The sequence below is a fragment of the Schistosoma haematobium genome, chromosome ZW (genome assembly GCF_000699445.3).
Source record: "Schistosoma haematobium chromosome ZW, whole genome shotgun sequence".
Lineage (NCBI taxonomy): Eukaryota > Metazoa > Platyhelminthes > Trematoda > Strigeidida > Schistosomatidae > Schistosoma > Schistosoma haematobium.
This window is the reverse complement of record NC_067195.1, coordinates 21917616-21938488: the sequence shown is the minus strand read 5'-3', so window position 1 is coordinate 21938488 and position 20873 is coordinate 21917616. Positions and strand designations below refer to the sequence as shown.

Here is a 20873-nt window from a genome sequence, read left to right as displayed (position 1 = left end):
TAAATTAAACAGACATTTCGACAGATTTTGTTGGAGTAAATATTTTTCGTGCATCGACAGTGACTTCTGGCTGTTTGCAACAGTATCTTTGTATAATTCTTCTTGTATATTGCTGTACTGTTACTGTTGTAATTAAGTATTCAATAAGTGTGACCTGTTCACTTGCATTTACAACGCTTTTATACTTATTCCATTTACTAAGACATTCAAGAATGCGATTTTACCTTCTGATTCTTCTCTTGTGAAATTGATGTCATCGAATTATTATTGGTCTATCTATGAATAATTTTGAGTTCATATCCCCAACAGCTATCGCAACGATGATCACAAGTTCTTGTATTATTCGCCTAACATATAAAGTACTGAGTTGGAATTCATTAAATTAAATTCATAACTTCAGACTATTCGAGTTATAGTGCTGCAATCATCCAGTGTGAATATGAGGGACGACCTCACCCCGATGAGCCGATATCCGTGAACGCGTAGTATTTAATATTAACCTATTTGATGTCTGTTTATGAATAAAACTATCTACAAGTATTTGGTGATTGATTTACCTTCTTATTACTCATTGGAAAAATAAGAATATTTGTCGAGAACATAGATGAAAGAAAATAAGCATTTTCTGGATTGTTTGTTTGAATCTCCCCATTATTGTTTAGAACTGCAATTGATCAGTCTCTTATTGGTGTGCATACTGCCTCGACATTGCCATAAGACACAGGTATTCTAAGCAGAGATGGCTGGTGACTAGTAGCGGAATCCAGGACGTGCGTTTCGTCCACATATTTCAATAATGGACTGATCAACTGCGATCAGAAACACCAATGAGAAGATCCAAAGAAACAATACAAAATGAACTAAAACTTCAACTCATTGTGCAAGTTAGCGGCTATCTGGTTCAGTAGCTAAGTGTATAACGTGATGGCATTTGAAGAGAACAGTACTGGGTTGGAATCTCAGAGTAAACATCAACTCTGGGACGCAGGCGTATCCAGCTGATGAGTCCCAGCTAGGATGAAACACGCGCTTTGGATTCTTTTACTAGCCACCATACACCTCTGCCTAGAATAAGCATTGTATTCAGTACTGAAATATAAACACTATGTTGTTTAATATTTTCTCGTTAATCTGTGCAATATTAATAAATAATTGCACAGGTATTATTCTAATTTAACTATCAATATAGCATTGTAATTAGTAATTATTCTGTTATCTACCAACACAATGTCATCAAGAATGTACTGTGGATTGTTTTTTACAAAATTTCTTTGCTTTTACTGGGAAAACTAGTAGTTTTTCCCAATTATTTAATATATTTATCAATTTTTGGTATTATGTCATTTCAAATTAGAAAGCGAAGATATAAACTAAGGTGTTTCGGTGACATAATAAACAGCTTCATTGTTAACACTTATATCTCGAATCTTAGTTCAAACTGATACCAGATAGCATATCAATAACCGTAATAATAATAACAATAATAACTATTATTACATCAGATTAAAAATGTTCATTTTTTTAAGACTAAGTTTTAAAAATCATATCATAATCACCTTATTTCCCGATTAAAACAAAAGACCACATCATTATGATGTGAGAAATAGTAAAGAAAGTATTGAATATGTTAGAAGGAAGATTGAATAACGCAGAAATGTGTGAACATTCTGCAGATATCAAGATGAAGATAATGTATATATATATATATATATATATATATATATATATATATATATATATATATATATATATATATATATATATATAGCGTTTCGTTATGGGTGACTGTATTTTGTGTGTGAGTATATGTTTATCATGATGCATCATGATAAACGGAAGAGATTGAAGTTATCTTTATCACAAATTTAGTTAATGAAAAGATTTTAGCCTAAATAAATAAAAACTATGTACTGTTAAAAGCTTTGTAAATTCATACTCCACCTATCAAATTATATTTTTTGTGCTCGTAATAATAAACTATTTTAAAATGAACTTCGAATGAGTTTAGGATTTTGGGTCACAATGAAGAACTCAGAAATATTTTTCGTCTAGAATAGTTTTTAAGACAAACAGAACTCTATTTGTGAAGACGTGATTTGGTCAGTATTCCTGGGTATTTCCTGTCACTGTCCACTTTGATTCAGGTGGCTGGAAATAGCTAATAGGAACTCCTTAACTAATGTTTTAAATAAGTGCTCTCCCGCTTACTTTGTAGGACAGCTTCACTCCCACAAGAACTCAGTCACACTCCGAATGATTCAGTGACAACTTCGTGATAGATGATACGAGCATTAACCCTTTGAGGAACAATAGTCTTGTACAGTAATACATAGGCAACTTGATGACAAAAGTAAACTAGAATGAAATTCGAATTAGCAACTAAATTATATCTACCTATAACCAAGTAAAAAGATAGGATATACATTCAAACGAAATTCAGAGATATACGAAATCACAATTGATTGATTACTGGGTGTGTGTGTCAAGTCCTTATTTAGTACAGATCAAATGCTATCGATCATCTGTTCTCAATATATAATGCCCGCAGTGTCGAATCACCTAAAATGGTGGCCACACTGCAACATCTCAGTCCTACACGAGGTCAAGTGAGGCCGGGATAGATCAGTGGTAACGTCTCTGACTGTGAAGCTGGGTGACACGGGATCGAATCCGCCAAGGAGCACCAGTTCCCTCAAGGTTACGGGTACACTTTGTTGACGAGTGCCAAGTAGCACGAAACCCGGGTCCAGGGTTTCCTGTCGACTACCTCCAACCACCATCTAATATACGAAATCACTTAGCTCATGGCTTATTATTATTTTCAGTCAGTTTAGATTTGTAAGGACCTATGTTTTATTTTACTGAAAATATTTTTTATACAAATTTTAGCATCTCGACTAATTTCACCATGAATTAATATATATAATTCTACTAACTTTTATGAAAAAATAGTTCAATTCGTGTATTTTAGCCATTGAGCATTCAATACATAGGGATTGCAACCTAACTTTAAAATAATTAGAGTTGAAAGCGAATTCCATTTTATCTTGTAAACGTACGACTTCATCTAAAATTTTCTTTAAATCCTTCTTTCATTGAAAAGCAATACATTCTGCTTATGATAGTTTAAACATTCTTCAATTATTGAGTGTGCTGAATAGCTAAGTATATTCTGTTGATGAAAATCAATTATTTATATGTGAAAAACTCGTTGTTCTTGGTTAGTTTATTACTGTAGGTTTTCAATAATATTTCCATTGAGTATGTTAATGCTTTGATACAATGAACTGGTACATATATGTAGTAATGACATCGGTTAATAAGTTTTCTACCAAATAACGTCTTTGTTTTTTAGTAAGTGTTTTTGTAATCGTTTCTTTTTGTTATTATCAGATTATACTAATGAATGAGAAAGCTCTTATTATTGTGGTCATTCCCGGTTGATGTTCATGAAGCGAACAGCATAATACCAGATTTTTCTGAAGCTATGCTTTACGTTGATGCATTTCTTCCGTTAGATAAACAGTGAACAGTAGAGAATTGGTAAAATTCGACAAAATCCTAAATATTATATTTCAGTATTATTACTACCTACTATCTTAGTAAACCAGGGAAATAGTGATTTTATAACTGAAGAATGGTATGATTTGCTCATAGAATTTTAGCATAGGGATCATATATCTGAAGCAGTGAAGTGACTGGAACTGAATTAAACGTCTCATTTAATTGGTAATAATAATTCTATGAATACTTCCACATATATTTATGACGTTTAAGAAACCAGTTAAGATCCAATTATGCATAGTGTACATCATTATTAAAAATGTGATATGATTCATAAGTGAAATTATTTGTGACTAATCAATAATAACTTTTTTGAAATATTACAGAGATTATTCAATAAGTTATCGATTGAAACTATTCAAATCTGCAGCATAATTGTAAGTAGTAAGTATATAGTTATCTATCTAATGCAAATCTACAAGATTGCAAACTTGGTCATATATAGTATTATACTAGATTTCGTTTGTCACAATTGTTGACCCAAATATGTTAGACAACGAAATTCATATTCATCATAATCACTATCTTTCGGAGAACAATGAACATATGAATGAACCCATTAAGTAACAGCGTACAGTTTGGGCTCTTTGTCAATTTAACCCACTCATACCTATGGAAACATATATTACCGCCTTTAAAATTTTCTATTAAACAGGGTACTTTTACAAGCAATTCAATATTCACTTTCATATACATTTCCTGCAGTGGATGATAAATAATAAGTTTTGTGAAGTGTTATGAAATGTACAAATTGTTTCTGGAAAACCGAAAGTAATGTCACTAATTAAAATTTCACGTACAAAAGACGTAATAAATTAAAATCGCTAAGAAAGGCACATTCAACTGCACATAAATGTTACATTATTCTCTATTTAGAAAAGTCGTTTCGTGCTAATTGGGAACATTCTATGATGTCCTCCGACAATTTCCTACAGATACTAACTAAAAATGCTGAGGGTCTCTCGGAGAATCTTTAAAGATTAATAATCTTTATAAAGTATATCTTAGCATTTATTTTGTTGTTTGGCTAGTTTAAAAATTCTGTGCAAATGAAACAGTATCTAATCTTTATTCTATTTCTTTTAATGATTTTGTAAGTAAAAGGAATTGTCCTTTCCTAATTTTAATACAAACATTTGTTACAACTATTGAATTTAATTTCGGAAAAAGAATCATTATGGATTGGCGTATTCGGACATTATGAATTCAATGACATAATTGACCAATCCGATGTCTGCTAAACAAACGATGAAAAATGATTAATCAGTTTACATTCAATCAATCACCTTTTATGCTTATTTGTGCATAATTATCCGATTGGCTAATTTTGTAAAATTATGGTATGGACATAGTTATCGAGATAAGAAATTAACAATTCTCTACCACCACCCCTCTAGGGTTAGGAAAATATCACGGCTTATTTGCTAGTTCGAGAGGTGGACAATGGATAAATAATTCGAAAGCACTAATTGTACTCATAGTTTTCATTGAGTGTTACTTACTGTATTGGTCTCCTGAATCTTACAATTTGTATACATACTGTGAAATAAATTCACTAAATATCGCTACGCAACATTATTCTATTTGTTCAATACAAGTCCATTGAACGATCAATTTAACTGTAAGTTTTATTATTCAGTTAACAGTTTCTTATTGATAATGTTAATGTTGTTTTAGTGTGATTTATAATAAAAAGGGCATAGTGTACATATAGCAATATTCATTTGTCGGTATAGCTACAGTTCTGAAGTATATTGCTTTCTAATTACCACAAGTAGAACAACGTAGTGTGTAAGAAAAATATAAAATGTACCAAGATTGTGAGAGTATTAAAAATTTATATTAATGCAAAACTTAAAAACCAACTTATGACTAAACGTGAAGATTTAAGCTCATTGCTATTATTACCTATTTTAAAATCATAGAATGATGATACTAAAACTATAAAATATTCTGTTAAAACAATGTACAGATACATGAACCAAAGTTTTGCAAATTATATATAAATAATTTACCATATATAGATCCATTTTCCCAGTTTTAATTAGAGTTTATTAATTTTTTTGGTATTGCGAAATAGCTCCAAATACTGTGTTTAAAAATTGTCACGTATAAGTAAAATTACTTCAAGTAACATCGTTCAGACTAATAATTGTAAGGAAGGAGATGACTTTGGTACATATTGAGTCTGAATATGTTTAAGAAAAACTATAATTCTAACGTCGTCATAGAATTTCATTTAACAAATAAAAAAATTAGAAGTGACATAGATGAACTAATCATTGAAAAGATAAATATTAATATTTGCTCATTGTGATGTCCCACGAAAGTAATGAGAGTTGCTGATATATATATAAACGTTTAGGTACTTAAAATTTCGATGTTCTAGTGATATTTCGAAAGCATTATGTTCTACTCAAAGCAGTCGGTGAAAATTACAATAGAGTATATCGACATAGATTAAACGAAAGTAGGATAGAAAAAACACTAAATGGAACATATATAGCACATACATAGCACAACTATGTGAAATTATGATCTATTGATTAATAAAATGAAACATTATATGACTTTCTTGGTATTTCTAGCCTATTACATCATCTTATGTTTAAATGGAAGGTTGATAACAGTAGAACTGTTTCTTGGTTTAAACTGCAAATATACATTTATCAGACACACTCAAACGAATTCAACTATCCGAAAAAATTATTCACTACATAAAAGTAAAAGTAGCTATCATATAGTGGACAGACTAGATCACAACAAACTAAAAAATGGCTTAGATTGTAAAATTAGATTAATTGCCATCTAATTATTCGCGTAAATGTTTACGTTTGAAATGTGTTTTTTTAAAAGGAATATACTGAAGTTTCAGAGTGACTTAAAATATTTTTTATCATTTAACCATATTGGTATGTATGGCCACTTCCTGTTTCAGTATATCATACATAAGATTTCGCTAAGATGGCTGTCGGAAAATGCGTGTCGGTATTAGTAAAAATGTACCAGGTAACACCGAATGACAATCAAGCTACTTAGGTATAGATGACACTCACATGAACTAACTAAAATGTTAATTACAGGCAAATTATTATGATTAGATATCTGTGTTTATATGCATAGAAAAAACATGGGATAAAACATTTCAGCTTATTGTTTTTTGTTTGTTTGCTTATTCGTAATTTATCATCAATTCACCTTTTAATTGAAACGATTTAACTCTGATTAGACATTAGTGTGTATGTGTGATCTAACCATTCTTATGTAATCCTTCATATCAGCTTGAGTTTTTCGTTTGTTCCACACCTCAACCAGTCAACAATCACCGTGGTAACCAACAACACCATCTATTCATATGTGAATTGGTTAATAGATAAACTGATAATTCAGCTTAATGATCAATTTCGAATGTTATGTGTTTTCAGTGTATAGGACATAGTATGCATATGGATTGTTTATGTAATCAAAACACTATTGTCAATAAACACTAAGGTAGTAGTAGTAGTAGTAGTAGTAGTAGTAGTAGTAGTAGTGGTAGTAATGTATAGTTTGTCATGATTATACCGTGGATGCACACTTTTAGATTGAATCATGCTTCAACTGAGAAATGACCATGATCAGTGCTGGAAAACACTAAATAATAGATGATGTAATCATTATGTGCAAAATCGTATAAACAAAATTGATATTTCCGTCCTCACTCACAACACCTCTCATAGTTTCGATGTGAATCTATGTGTTCGAGAGAAATTAAGAAATGTGGAGGGGTAGGGAGAAGAGATAGGATACGTCATATAAAGTTGACTAAGCCATATTCTCGATAAATGATCGGTTACGTGATGATCATTGATAATTGTTTAGAATAAATCTATACTGTTTATTGAGTATCTATGTTGCTGATATTGTACAGCAGGTGTGATCGACTATAATGAATTCGGGGAGTTGTTTTGTCAACATTAATTCTATCATAATCAGCTGATTAGATTGTTGTGAATTAAACAGTATCTAACACAACTATTGACTAACAATTAGCATAATCATAGTAATCAACTGACAATTTCACTCCATTAAATGTTTTGTAAACTGAGAAAAATATATGTATATATTTTGGTAAGGCTTAGTGAAAACATACGAATATATATCAGGTAGTTGCACTGTGAATAAAACACATATGGTCATTGATTTCTTTATCTTTCAATGTTATAAGTAGTTTATTAGTTTTTTTTATTATAAATTGGTTGACATGATATTTAAATTACAATTGATGATATATAAATAAAACAAATATTGACCTATAGAATTCATGCAGTAAGCAAATTGATGAATTAATATAATTGTCACAAGTTACTTGACGTTAAATTATTACTGAATGCTAGCATGTAAATCAGGCTTTTATTTCGATTAACTCATCACTGCCCCTACACGAATGTAACTAACGGCATTTAAGTCCAATGTTATCTTTCACTGAAAGCTATCTTTAATAGTTTGTAACCTAGTCATTTTGTGACATCGAATCAATCACATGTGCAATTAGTTCATCACACAAATTTTGGAATTATTTCGTTACACATTACTCAAATACATATTTCGCAGTAGGTTGAATTTTTCAGACGCACAAGGTCAAAACGTTTTTGCGTAACCATTACTACTTGCTCTCGCATTCGCTAAATAAAATATGTTAATAATTAAACATATGTGGAAAGAGATGGAGTAATATGAACTGACAGAATCAAATTCATCAAAATAAAACTGGTTAGCAGATGATGTTTGTCAGAGAATACGCGAATATCAATGCGATAAATTATATATTTTTTTGACATACTAATTTTTTTGTTGGGATTATGGATTGTGAAATTGTTAGTGATTTCTTGTTACTTAATTATGTGAAGTCTAGTAATTAAGTGTCATAAGATTGGTGTTGAAACCCTGTTGTGAAAGAAATAAAATAAAAAAGTCAACAATTTCATATCAATCAACGTAAAATATCTTAAACAAAATAAGGGTTATCTATTTGAACCTTGTGAGATGTATGTACAACATGTGGGCTTATATAAATTTAAGATAGAAAATGTCATGAAAATAATAATTTATTTTAATGAATTTTCAATAAACTTATTGGTAACTTAACTGTACAGATAATCCGATTTCAACCGAGTCGCTAGATGTTTGGTTGTGTTCCACCGTGAACTCGATATGTGCATTAAGTTATAGTCCCTAGAATTCGCAAATGCTCTATGTATTGAAGTATAGTAGATGAAAATGGACTTGGTAAATATATTACAAATACTATTTTCTGTATTATTTGTCGGTTTGAAATAAATATTTCCCTATAAATAACACTGACATACAAAATATGGTTGAAAATATACTGAGATACAGTGAATAACATTAATTTTAGCGACCTTAATGCTGGTTAGAGGTTGTTAATTCTTTTTCTGAGGTACTTTTGTGTTAGATAATTTTTTAATATACAATTTATTAATTGTTCAGAAAAGCTAAATCATTTGCTAACCAAATTTAACCTTGGTACAAATTTAAGAAAATACTTGAACAATTTCGAATACATGTTTAACTCGATCAAGAAATATATATGATTGCATAATAGTTATTGCAATCAAATTAGTATCAGTCGATGGTAAATTTTTTTCAAAAATATATAATTTGTTTATATTTGATCGAATAATAGCACTATTGAACCTGGCAACTGGGTAATTATTTTTTCTATGCTTAAACAGTATGTGATTACAGCTCATTTTTAAGGATGAGAAACGTGGTAGATTGTGGTAACGATTAAATGAATTATCATTCAGACAAATTCAAAAATTCGTTATGATTACGTCAGACTACAACAAATTTTAAATTGATTTATTTAATTGGCCTAGTAACGAAGTGATTAATAATTGAGCATTAATCAAGTATGCCTTTTTCTCGTGATGATTTCCTTGAAGCATAAATTAGTGACTTTTTACATACGTAATTGACAAATAAAATACCAAGGTTTCCTAGTTGGTAGTAAAAAAGGTCATCATAAACATTATTTGTAATACCTTATAAGCAGTTTGAATTTAATTTTTATAATGTTGCGAATGTCGTTAATATTATCAATGTTAATGAAGTCAAAACTTCTTTATAGTTCAAAATGTCAACTAATGTAATTATTTGAAAAGTATCACTGTTTTAACAAAACTATTAGATTTCCTTTACGAGTAGATATCCCCTTATCGATTGGTATTAAGAAATAAGTGTAAAAATAGATTGAAAATGACAGTTTTAATTTAATCTCAATAAAATAGTAGGATGTTTTCATTGCGTTATTATAAGTTATACAAAAAAATCAAATAATTATATATTATTATAAATTAAACTAATCTACGTATTAGTTTATTTTAAACATTCACAATTGTTTCATTTACTTTTACCATTATTCTTAACCTCAGCATTATTATTATTATTAACAAATGTTACTGTTCCTCATCTTATCTCGGTTTTTTTAATCTGTCGCAGAAAGCAAACAATGATGTTTATATAATAATGCTAAGAAAATTATGTATCGTCTCAAAATATAATAAAAATAACAAACATTGTGAATAAATAAATAATAAAAATAAGTAAATAAGATTTATAAAAGTTAAGTTTTTATTTATATCTAAAGCAAGAAGATTATGTAATGATGACATCATATTCGTTCACAAATAGTTCGAAACAATTACAGCACTCGCAAATCTAATACATGATTCAATGATAAGCTGGACGTGTAAGTTAAATAAATATATATATTTATATATGAAAAAGTTGTAACAGTAAAAAGACTAACAAAACGCAATGATAACAATCAAAATATGTACTTATTTAAAAGAGTTATTAGCATTGATTTGCATGGACTGTAATGTAGTAATTGATCACTATCTTTTGGTATAAATGCATCCTGCAGAAATGGGTACATTATTGTACCTAAATCTCTTAAAATTGTTAAAAGGTTTAGTTTGAAAAGGAAACTGTAAGTTATTCAAATTATTTACTCGAATTCCCAAATAATTTTTTTACTACAATATTTTTAAAAATTTATATCCGAATTCATTTGAAATTTATTTAATTTTTCTTTACCTCAGAGGTTTATTTCTTCATTTTGGATTTTGAACAATTCGCAATGGACACTGAAAGTAATAAGGAATCATTACAACCATCCAAAAGTTTACTTGATGAATATTCACATTGCATCGGTGATTCGATGAAGGGTAAGACATTCTTTTGCGAATTCTGATAAAGTTATTAAAAGTGAATACATAAATAACTACATACTCATTGAGCAGTAATATTTTAAGATCTTGATGTGTCTTTATATGGCGATAAAAATTTACAGAACTAAATCCGATCTATCTCACTATTCAGCATTTATTGTTACTATTATCATTATTTCAAAGACCGGAAAGTGCATTCAAAATGTCCATAGTACAATTTATTCTATACGTATCAACATTTTGTATGTTATGCATTTACGAATTTCTTTCGGAATACAGTACCGAACTTGAAATACTTTTTAGACTCAATTGTTAATCCTTGATTAAATGTGCAATCAAATAAATAATACTATACTGAAGATAATGATAATGATAATCAATGATAACAACTTTTATTGATAAAGGTATTAATGGTATCATAAAATCTGTTTTTTTCTCTTTTGTTCTTCACAAAAATATGTCGACAGATAGTGGTATTGGTACAACGTATTTTAAAACATCATCCGGTTCGTCATCAAACAATACAAGCCCAGAATCAGATAAAGATTTATTATTATTACAGGTATGTTTAGCTGTCTGATAAATACAAATTTTCGAAAATTTATCAACAAACTATAATGTGTTGAGACGTAACTGATGCAGTTCAGTCATTTAGGATGTGATACAATTGTTCGAATTGTACCACTGTGCGCAATGGTTTTAATAGTTAAGTGTTTATTATGAAACTTGAAAATTTTGTATTTGATCTCTGCAAGGAGGGTTTTACGGTACACTGATAAAGAGTGTTTATTTGTGCGTATCATCTGTTCAATGTATCCTTGTATGGTGTTTTGTTTCAGCTGAGTAAATTCATCACGGATGCAACCTAGAAATTAGATCAAAAATCATATCATAGAACGATAACAAAAATTATTTAAATATTTCTTTGTCTCTAGCCAGTTAATAGTTGTGGTAGTCATATTAGAGTGACACTGGTGTAGTATGATCTACCAATACCACCCTACCTGCGTTGGAAATTGGATGAAAGAAACAATCGCAATCAGTTCTTCAACCATTTTATAAATTACTTCATTTAGTCACAGATGAAAGTCGATAATTAAAGAATTACAGTCGAGTAGGTTGGTAGAAATAGTTCGAAAATTAATGTGTTGATGAGCTATTTTGGGATTTTTTTTGTTTCTAAGTTGAAACACTATCTTTTTCGATACAAAGTATACGGCATAGGGTTGAGTGCTCATTAGACGCCCCACAATGGTAGTATTTCTCGACCTTAAGGCGGCATTCGACTCTGTTGATCGTGAGGTTCTATGGCAGTGTTTGTCACTGAAAGGAGTACCAAAGAAGTACATTAACCTTATAAAGGCTCTCTACTCGAACACAACTGGTCGAGTAAGAGCTTATGGCGAACTGTCATCAGAATTGATTACCTCAAGTGGTGTTCGTAAGGGCTGTCCACTCTCCCCATTCTTGTTCAACTTTGTGGTCGATGTACTTTTAGAGATAACACTCTCCTCATCTAAATTTCCAGGGGTTGAACTTGTACCGGGAGGTTCACTTGTTGACTTAGAATATGCAGATGACATAGTTTTATTTGGTGAAGACGCTGACAAAATGCAGAGTCTTCTGACCACTCTAAGCAACAATGCAAGCATGTTCGGGATGCGATTCTCTCCCTCGAAATGCAAAATGTTGCTTCAGGATTGGGTTACATCGACACCCGAACTAGTGATAGGGAGTGAAGTAGTTGAGTGTGTCGACCGCTTCACTTATCTTGGAAGTCTCATCAGCCCTTGTGGTCTGGTGTGTAACGAAATCTCAGCACGGATACAGAAGGCTCGACTAGCTTTTACCAACTTGCGTCATCTGTGGCGCAGGCGAGATATCCGTCTATCAACCAAAGGACGTGTTTACTGCACAGCAGTTCGTTCCGTCCTACTTTATGGCAGTGAAACGTGGCCGGTAAGAGTAGAGGAAATTCATAGGTTACTAGTATTCGATCATAGGTGTCTTCGAAACATTGCTCGTATATCTTGGGAGCATCGAGTAAGTAATGCAGTTGTTAGGAAAAGGGTACTAGGTAAGGATGGCAAATCAATTGATGAAGTAGTGAAACTTCATCAGTTGAGATGGCTGGGACACGTGTTACGTATGCCCAACGACCGACTGCCTCGACGTGCGATGTTTTCTGGTGTAGGAGTAGGTTGGAAGAAAGCTAGGAGCGGCCAAACCAAAACATGGCACAAGTCCATGAAGTCACTGACAAGTGGACTGAGTCATGTTGGTATGTGTAGACTAGCTGGTTGGGGACCACGAGATGATGGCAACCGATGGTTAGAGACCCTGAATGACATGGCTCAAAATCGTTTGCAATGGCGCAGGTGCATCCACTCTCTGTGTTCTCCCAAATTCTAATCTTCTGAATTCTTCATGTCCCTTTTTTCCTCTTTCCAAATTTATTTCACTGGATTATACTCTTTAAATAACATCTCCAAACCCTAATCTTCCCGATTACTGCTTATACTCTTATTACCTCTACCACTACGGGATTTGAATCGACAACTGCATCTCTGTGCTAATGTGGTGTGGCAACTCGAACTGATGTGCGTACGTACGAAGTTCTACGTTGTTACTGACTGACTGAGTGCTCATCACGACTATACTTAAATCAAAGTACTTTCACATTTGCTTCTATGACTTTCTATGGTGAGTGATTGAGTTGCAAATATTAAAAAAATAAATAAATAAACTGAATTAAGTTATTTCAAATATCCATTTCTTAAACATTGTTTTCGTTACAGAATAAAACTCCAAAACCCTTAGCTAAGTCCAAACTTGATGCTACATCGACACCAGCAACACAAATAAAACGTTACAAATTAAACAGAGAACTTCAAGAAAAAATTAGAATATCAAATGATAGTAGCATAAACAGTATTGATTTTACAATATGTGACAACACATCAATAAATTCCGGAAAAAAATCACCATCTACAATAGCAACATATTATGATCAACAACAAATGAATTCTACAATCAGTCATTCACTCAATAATCAAACATCTGGTAAAAGAAGTTCAAAGGATCATGAACAATTCAAGAAAAAATCGACAAAACCAGTTAAACATTCTTTTTTGAATAAGTCGGTCAAGTTAAACTTATGTGTGGCTGATTTGATTGATACTTCACAAACAGTAAAATCCACATTGATAAAAGTTGGAAATAATGAAGTTGTTGGTGGTAGAAGGAGACAACGACGTATGCATACTTGTGAACACTGTGATAAGCAGTTCGATCGTCCATCCTTACTGAAACGTCATACACTAACACATACAGGTAAGAATTCAATGGACTAAACAGATTTGTATAGCTGCGTAGTGCTATCGAAAATAATTGCATTAGACATTAGTGATTTGAATAAAATCTGACTAACAATACTCCATTTAGTTAAATGACCTACAGAAAGCATATTTATGGTTTCCCAGTTATGAAGTGTATTGAAGTATATGCATTCTACAATGTTACATAATTAAGGAAGAGATATTCACAAGGTATAGTTTAAAGTTGAGAGTCTTTAAAGTAGTAGTATCCAAATGAAAAGATTGACTTTCCAACATTCCGTGGATTATTGTAAAACATATCTAAAAGAATAAGTAGTCAGCAATCAACAGTTAGTAAGAAAAATTTTATTATTAAATAAAATATTCCATATATTATATATCTAACTATTCATATGATTATAAAAACCTTATCATCGACAATATGAAATTTATCTCAATGAGTTTTTATTTTATTTCAGGTGAACGTCCTTTTGAGTGCAAATATTGTTCCAAAGGCTTTTCAACACGTAGTGGCGTAAATACACATGAACGCACACATACTGGGCAAAGACCATATGTATGTCGCATATGCGGTAGACGTTTTGCAGCTGGTTCCAACCTCATATTTCATAAATATACTCATACAAATGTAGGTTACGTTTGCTTAAATCCATTAATCCTTTAATACTTTTAACTATATATAAATGAATTGCATTTTCTTAGATATATACATGGAATTTTCTTTTTCTCTTTATTTGTAATGAATATTAGGCCCAAAATATATTCGTCAACGATAGGCATTATATTTTGTCGTATTTAAATCCACATTTACATTATTTAACCTTATTGTATGATGAGTTTATTATGAAGCATTAAAGCTTTTGACGACATATCTAAAAATTATCAACAAAACAAATGATATTGAACAAATTTAATGTGAGCCAACAATTAGATAGTAAGATTACATATTATTTTATAATGTAAAATCATGTGATTTTTGACTAGTTAGTTCGAAGTAATGCGTATTACTCAATTAGTTATGACGAACACCTCATTATTGAGCAGCTATACGATAGATGTAACATGGCTTTGAATTTTTATAACGCGTTACCCTCTCGAATAAATATTGTTATACACATGTACTTTTACTGAATTTGATATTATGACAATTCTATTGTTTAAATCGAATCTGTTTAATAAAGTTTTATATCTTTCAATTAATAGATAATGTTTTTGTGATTTATCTATCAGGTCATCGATACATATTTTGACAAATAATGTTCGTTTCGTATATTTACTGGATTTTAAAACAATTTTAGACACGTAGACATGTCTGCAGTCAATGTCCAAAAGCGTTTGTAACTCCTGGTGATTTAAGAAAACATGAATATACACATACCGGAAAATGGCCTTACCGTTGTCATTTGTGCGATCGAGGTTTTGCTACAGAACGTAATTTGAAATCACATGAAACTACTCACTCAGGTAAGAATAATTTTCATAAATACTTAGGTATTTCGTTTTACTTAGTAATACATAAGTTGTCTTAAATTGTTATTTGTGAAAATAGAACAAATTTTGTATGATATTATCGAGTAAGGGTCATTAGTTTAGCTGTCGATCTTTTAGAGTTGTTCACCAAGGACTAGGTATCGTGCTTAATAGTGATAACTGGCGCTACAGTAATTTGAAGGAATTAATGTGATTTCAACATACGCCATCGTATTTCACAGTCCAAGATGATACCACCGAGTTATTCGGGTAGCAACTGACCTATTTTAAGATAAGAATTATATGTTGATATATTACTAAGTACTAGCTAATATTTTTTTAGATAAAATCAAAAAGTTATAGTGTTACATTTAAAATAATGTCTTATACATTTTCATTATTAGGACGTAAACCACACTTATGCACTATATGTGGTAAGGGTTATGCACAAGAAAGTTCAATGAAGACACATATGCGTACACACCAAAGTAAGTCTATGGTTAATGTATGTTTGTTAAAGAAATTTCTAAAAAACCAAACTACTCGCTTTTTTATTAAAGATGGATGTAGCAAGCAACAGAATCCAGGACACACGTTTCGTCTTAGTTGAGACTCGTTATTTCGAAGTAAAAGAATCCCTGATTTATTGTCCTCTTCGGGATTTGAATTCGGTATCTTTCTCTTCAATCGTCAAGTAAATACTGGATTCAGACGGCCACTTCAATGAGGTCAATTTTAATTTATTTGTGTTGGTTGTTTGAATTCACTCGTTGATTGTAGTCCTAAATATCGGTGAGGAGATTCGAGTTACCAATATAAATAAATCAGTTCTCTCATCGCTAAGGTTTTTTAAAATTAGAACAATAGTTTTAACCATTCGTCATGAACTACATTTTTTAAATTTTGGTAAAAAAGATTTCACCGGAACTAATTCTTAGAACTGTTTGAATTACCTTGTTTAACAAATATATATCTATGAGTCTCAATCAACTAAGCAGAAGATGTGAATTATTGAGAAATATTTTTGGTAGGTGTAATAGAATAAATGATGGGTAGCCAATTTAGTTTTAGTGCCCAACCTATAATCGCTAAGTTTCTTTGAATATTTACAGAGAAATGAACACTAAAACTGCAAAAGTATTGCTTAAATTATAAAAGCAGTTTTGGAATAAGTTATGTCATACTTTGCTGATTTACAATAATATATGCTAAACAATCGAGCAATTATTATTACACATCAGGAAAATATAATTTTGCATGAAAGTTTTTTGGCTCAGTGATGAGTTTTTATCATCGTTTCAAACAATATGCTGACAAAGATCGATTAATCTTTTGCTTTATTTAATAGAAAATGAAACTACAACAAAGAGTAAAATATCTTCAGTGTATCCATCAAGTACTTCAAAAGATTCGTTTATAAATTCACCAAGTACATCAGGTACAAATTTACACAATAAAAGTACGGTATCACGAACTAGGAAATTAAAGTCTAAACACAGTTTTTTAGGATTGGATAATTCATCACAACAATTTGATACATCAAACGGTATGTTTCCACCCGAGCTAAGTAATTCACTGAATATTTCGACGCCGGTAACAAATACGTACCAAGGGCAACAGCATTATTCCGCATTTTCTGCACCAAAACAACGTATAAATCAGATTCCTGAGTTAGCAAATCCGATTTTCGCTAATTTGAATGAGTCACTTGCCATCAATAACCTTTCGGTACCTTCCACATCAACAGCATTTCTGTCTTCTTCAGTTCCTCCGGCATTCAATCTACCAGGGAACCAATTATCTCAATTATATGAAAAATATCAATCACTATACAACTACTACATGAGAGCAATAAACAGCACAAATTCTATGCAATCAAACAGTCAGAATATACAAAATCCCGTAACATACAATATTCCTATCGATTTTAATACAAAATATTCTCCTGTCATACCATTAACATGTACATTTTCTACTAATACAAATTTATTAAAACCATACAATCAAATGATTTCAATGAATGAAAATCAGGCATCAGCATTATCACAACAACCGTCGGGTATTTTATCTCAAGTGCAGCAAGACTTCTCAACTACCCAACACAATTCTTATAATTGGAATGTAGATTCAAATTATAAATCATCTAACTATAATTTAGGTTTGCAAAATAATGATCTTCACAATTATCATTACAATAGTAACTTGTTACATGGACTAACTCCTAATTATGTAATTAATAATTATTCAAATAATACAACACATAACATTAGTATTAATAATCATAACAATAATAACAGTCATTGTTGCACAATTCTGTCAAACGAATTCGATACAGTGGCTTTAGACTATTCAACCAAGACGTTATCAAAGTATCATACAAGCAGCTGATTGAATTAGAAAACTAGAAATTCATAATTTTGGGATTTCTCCTTATTTGCTTATCTGTGATAACAATAATAAAAAAAAAATGATTACTATTGTAAATGAGAGCAACTAATTATTAAAAGTGTATACGTATGTATTTTTATATCTAACTATAACTAAAAAAGCGCCAAGTGTGAATATATCCATTTATTTGCCAGATGATAAATGTGTACATATATATTAAATAAAGAGGTAATAAATAAACGTTTTACGTTATTTTTCTCAATTAAACATTTTGATGCAGCGTTAGAGATAACATAAGCAGAGATCGATCTGTACTCAGAAATGGTAATTTGGACATGAACAATTCGTTAAAAAATTTTCTTTTAAGAAATATATACACGTCTTCAATCCATTCTGTTTTCACTAAGAACATCAACTACAACCGACTAATTTATTTACAATACTTCAAATTCCTCAAATAAAATATTGTCACAAATTAAGTACAAACAAGAATAATAAATTATTTTTATCGGATATCTTATGTTGTTCTGCAAATAGATAAATGAATAATTACATCTTATTTAGTAGTCATTGATAGATTAGAATAGATGTGGTTTGGTGCTATGCACTCACGAATACTGGCAATGAAGGTGACAGTTACCAGTTTTATTCGAGATTGTAGTTCATGTTGGAGCAATAAATGTACTTTGTTGAAGAGTAACACTGCTCTATATTTCCTGAGAAGTCTTCCAGACTTTACAAGTAGCGCCATTAATGACAACAGATGTAAATCCGTTATTCAGTTTTACATCTCACCTTTCTTTTCTTTTCTGGTCATCATCATCGAGTGTATTCTCGCTAGATAATTTTGAATATTTTTCAGATCGTCTGTCTTCACTATTATAGTTACTAAATTTGAACAGAAATGAAGTGGATTTCACACGTATCATTTTGACAGTGTTATTGATATTCTCACGTATTCATTAATCAAATTCTGGGTCTTCCTACTGACCATGCATCACATTCCGTTCATATCCATCAACGTCAAATCACCAATGTCTACCATGAGTGATGAAACCAAGCCAGTCATACTCACATAGTGAGAAAATATGTAATGTGTGTCACTCAATCACTCACTAGCTTGCTTTCTACAATTAAAAAATCAAATATTTGAAATATCAGCTACACTAAAACTGACAAACACTCACTCACTCACTCACTCTCTCTCTCTCTCACACACACACACTTACAATGCATGTAATAATAAGAGACCAGTTGGAGGGAAACGAAGAGGTATCCACTGGAGGAAATAAAGACAAGAAATAGCCACGTTGTAAATTACTGTTTGAAAGAGTTGAGAATGAAAGTATTCGTTTTGCAATCTGGATAGTAAAACACCTCAATATAAAGTCGCAATTTTTGATATATTATCGGAAATTCACAGTTGAATGATTTGACATATGTGGTTGAATTTTTCATAAGATGAAGAGATAGACAGACGGGCAGACAGGAACCATGTTTATCGAAAAGTAGCTAGCAAATCAGGTCATTATCGATATAGGTTTTACAGCTGTATAAGTTTATGTTGCTCTGTGTTAGATGATAAAAAACGAATAGGAACCACCCATATGTTTTTTTATATTTTCATTCGCTCTAGGTGAACATATCTGTGGTGAATATATTCAGGTGTGCCCCTGTTCATCTACTAATAAAAAATAACTAATATGAAAAGATGATGAGGATGACGCAATCCAATAAATTTTCAAAATAAAAAAACATTAAGCAATAACCTTACAATAAAAAAGATTAAAGTTCAATCACCTGTCCATTCATTCATAAAAAACACAAGCTGAGTGATAAAAAACAAACATTGAATTAATCTCAGATAGAGAGAAATATGAGAGAGAAGAGGCATGGTGTTTTTTATTTAAACTCGATTCATATGAATTGAACTTAATGCATATTTGGTTTAACCCCTAAAGGCTTTTCATGTCATTCCAATATATATAATATACTAAAGTAATGGAAATAGCCTAGCCTAGCCTAGCTTAGCCTAGCCTCGCCTCGCCTCGCCTCACCAATCCATTTCCTCAAATCATCTCATCTTATCAAGTTTAATGAATAATTATTTTATCTAATCCAACCATGACAGACAAGAACAAACTCGACCACATAGACTGACACAACATTCTGGTTAATATTTCATTATCTCCTTGCACAATTATTTTCACTTGTATTTCACAGTGAGTTGAGTAGGGAAATAGAACGATGTGGTGGATACAAGAGTGGATAAGATGGAATCACACAGAACAGTAAATGAGTTCTCATAGTAAAAAACATTGTGATCCAACTGGTTGTTTGTATGTATTTGATTGTTGTTCTGTATGGTTTACTCCTACCCTTATTGTGAATCACATAATCTGTACACTGAAGCTACTTGTACGAACATATTCTTGCAAAGATAGAATATGAATAAGGAACATTTCGACGTGTATATTGTCTGTATATGACATAAGATATCAAGTTGGTGTTTGCTACATACTGTGAAATAAAATTAAGTAATTCAACGATTTATTATTTTTAAAGAAGTGATAAGAAATTAGATAAGTTGAAGATCGACATTCGACTTAATGTTGACTAGCAGGTTATTTCGCATGTATTATTTGGTAGATTATTGAATAAGTGTTCGAACTTTTATTAGAACTAACAATAATAGAAATTATCGTGATTATTAGCGTTTAGAATGTCAGTATCTTAATAATTTTAACACTCGCTACTAGTCCAATTTTTTGCACTGTAACCGTTGAATGTGCTTTAACTTTCTTGTATTTGCTGCTGATTAGCCGTTGTCATTTGTTGAGAAAAATATATAACACAAAAGACAGTTTGAAAAATC

The 20873-nt window shown here is 31.1% G+C and overlaps 1 protein-coding gene across 1 annotated transcript; it reads left to right on the top strand.

Moving 5' to 3' along the window:
* Nucleotides 1-4598: 4598 nt before the first annotated feature.
* MS3_00003029 (uncharacterized protein) lies at nucleotides 4599-18119 on the top strand. Its single transcript, XM_051210703.1, has 8 exons — nucleotides 4599-5185; nucleotides 10674-10799; nucleotides 11270-11364; nucleotides 13601-14135; nucleotides 14599-14768; nucleotides 15439-15604; nucleotides 16015-16098; nucleotides 16959-18119. The coding sequence occupies exons 2-8, from the start codon at nucleotides 10712-10714 to the stop codon at nucleotides 17996-17998; spliced, it is 2178 nt and encodes a 725-aa protein (XP_051070721.1). The 5' UTR covers nucleotides 4599-5185; nucleotides 10674-10711; the 3' UTR covers nucleotides 17999-18119.
* The last annotated feature ends 2754 nt before the right edge of the window (nucleotides 18120-20873 follow it).

What these genes read in the sequence shown, in the direction of transcription:
- MS3_00003029 (XM_051210703.1), top strand. Translation starts at nt 10,712, where the DNA reads ATGGACACTGAAAGTAATAAGGAATCATTACAACCATCCAAAAGTTTA. An exon ending in AAGATTTATTATTATTACAG is followed by an intron (nt 11,365 to 13,600) that starts GTATGTTTAGCT and finishes TTTTCGTTACAG; the next exon opens with AATAAAACTCCAAAACCCTT. An exon ending in TCATACACTAACACATACAG is followed by an intron (nt 14,136 to 14,598) that starts GTAAGAATTCAA and finishes ATTTTATTTCAG; the next exon opens with GTGAACGTCCTTTTGAGTGC.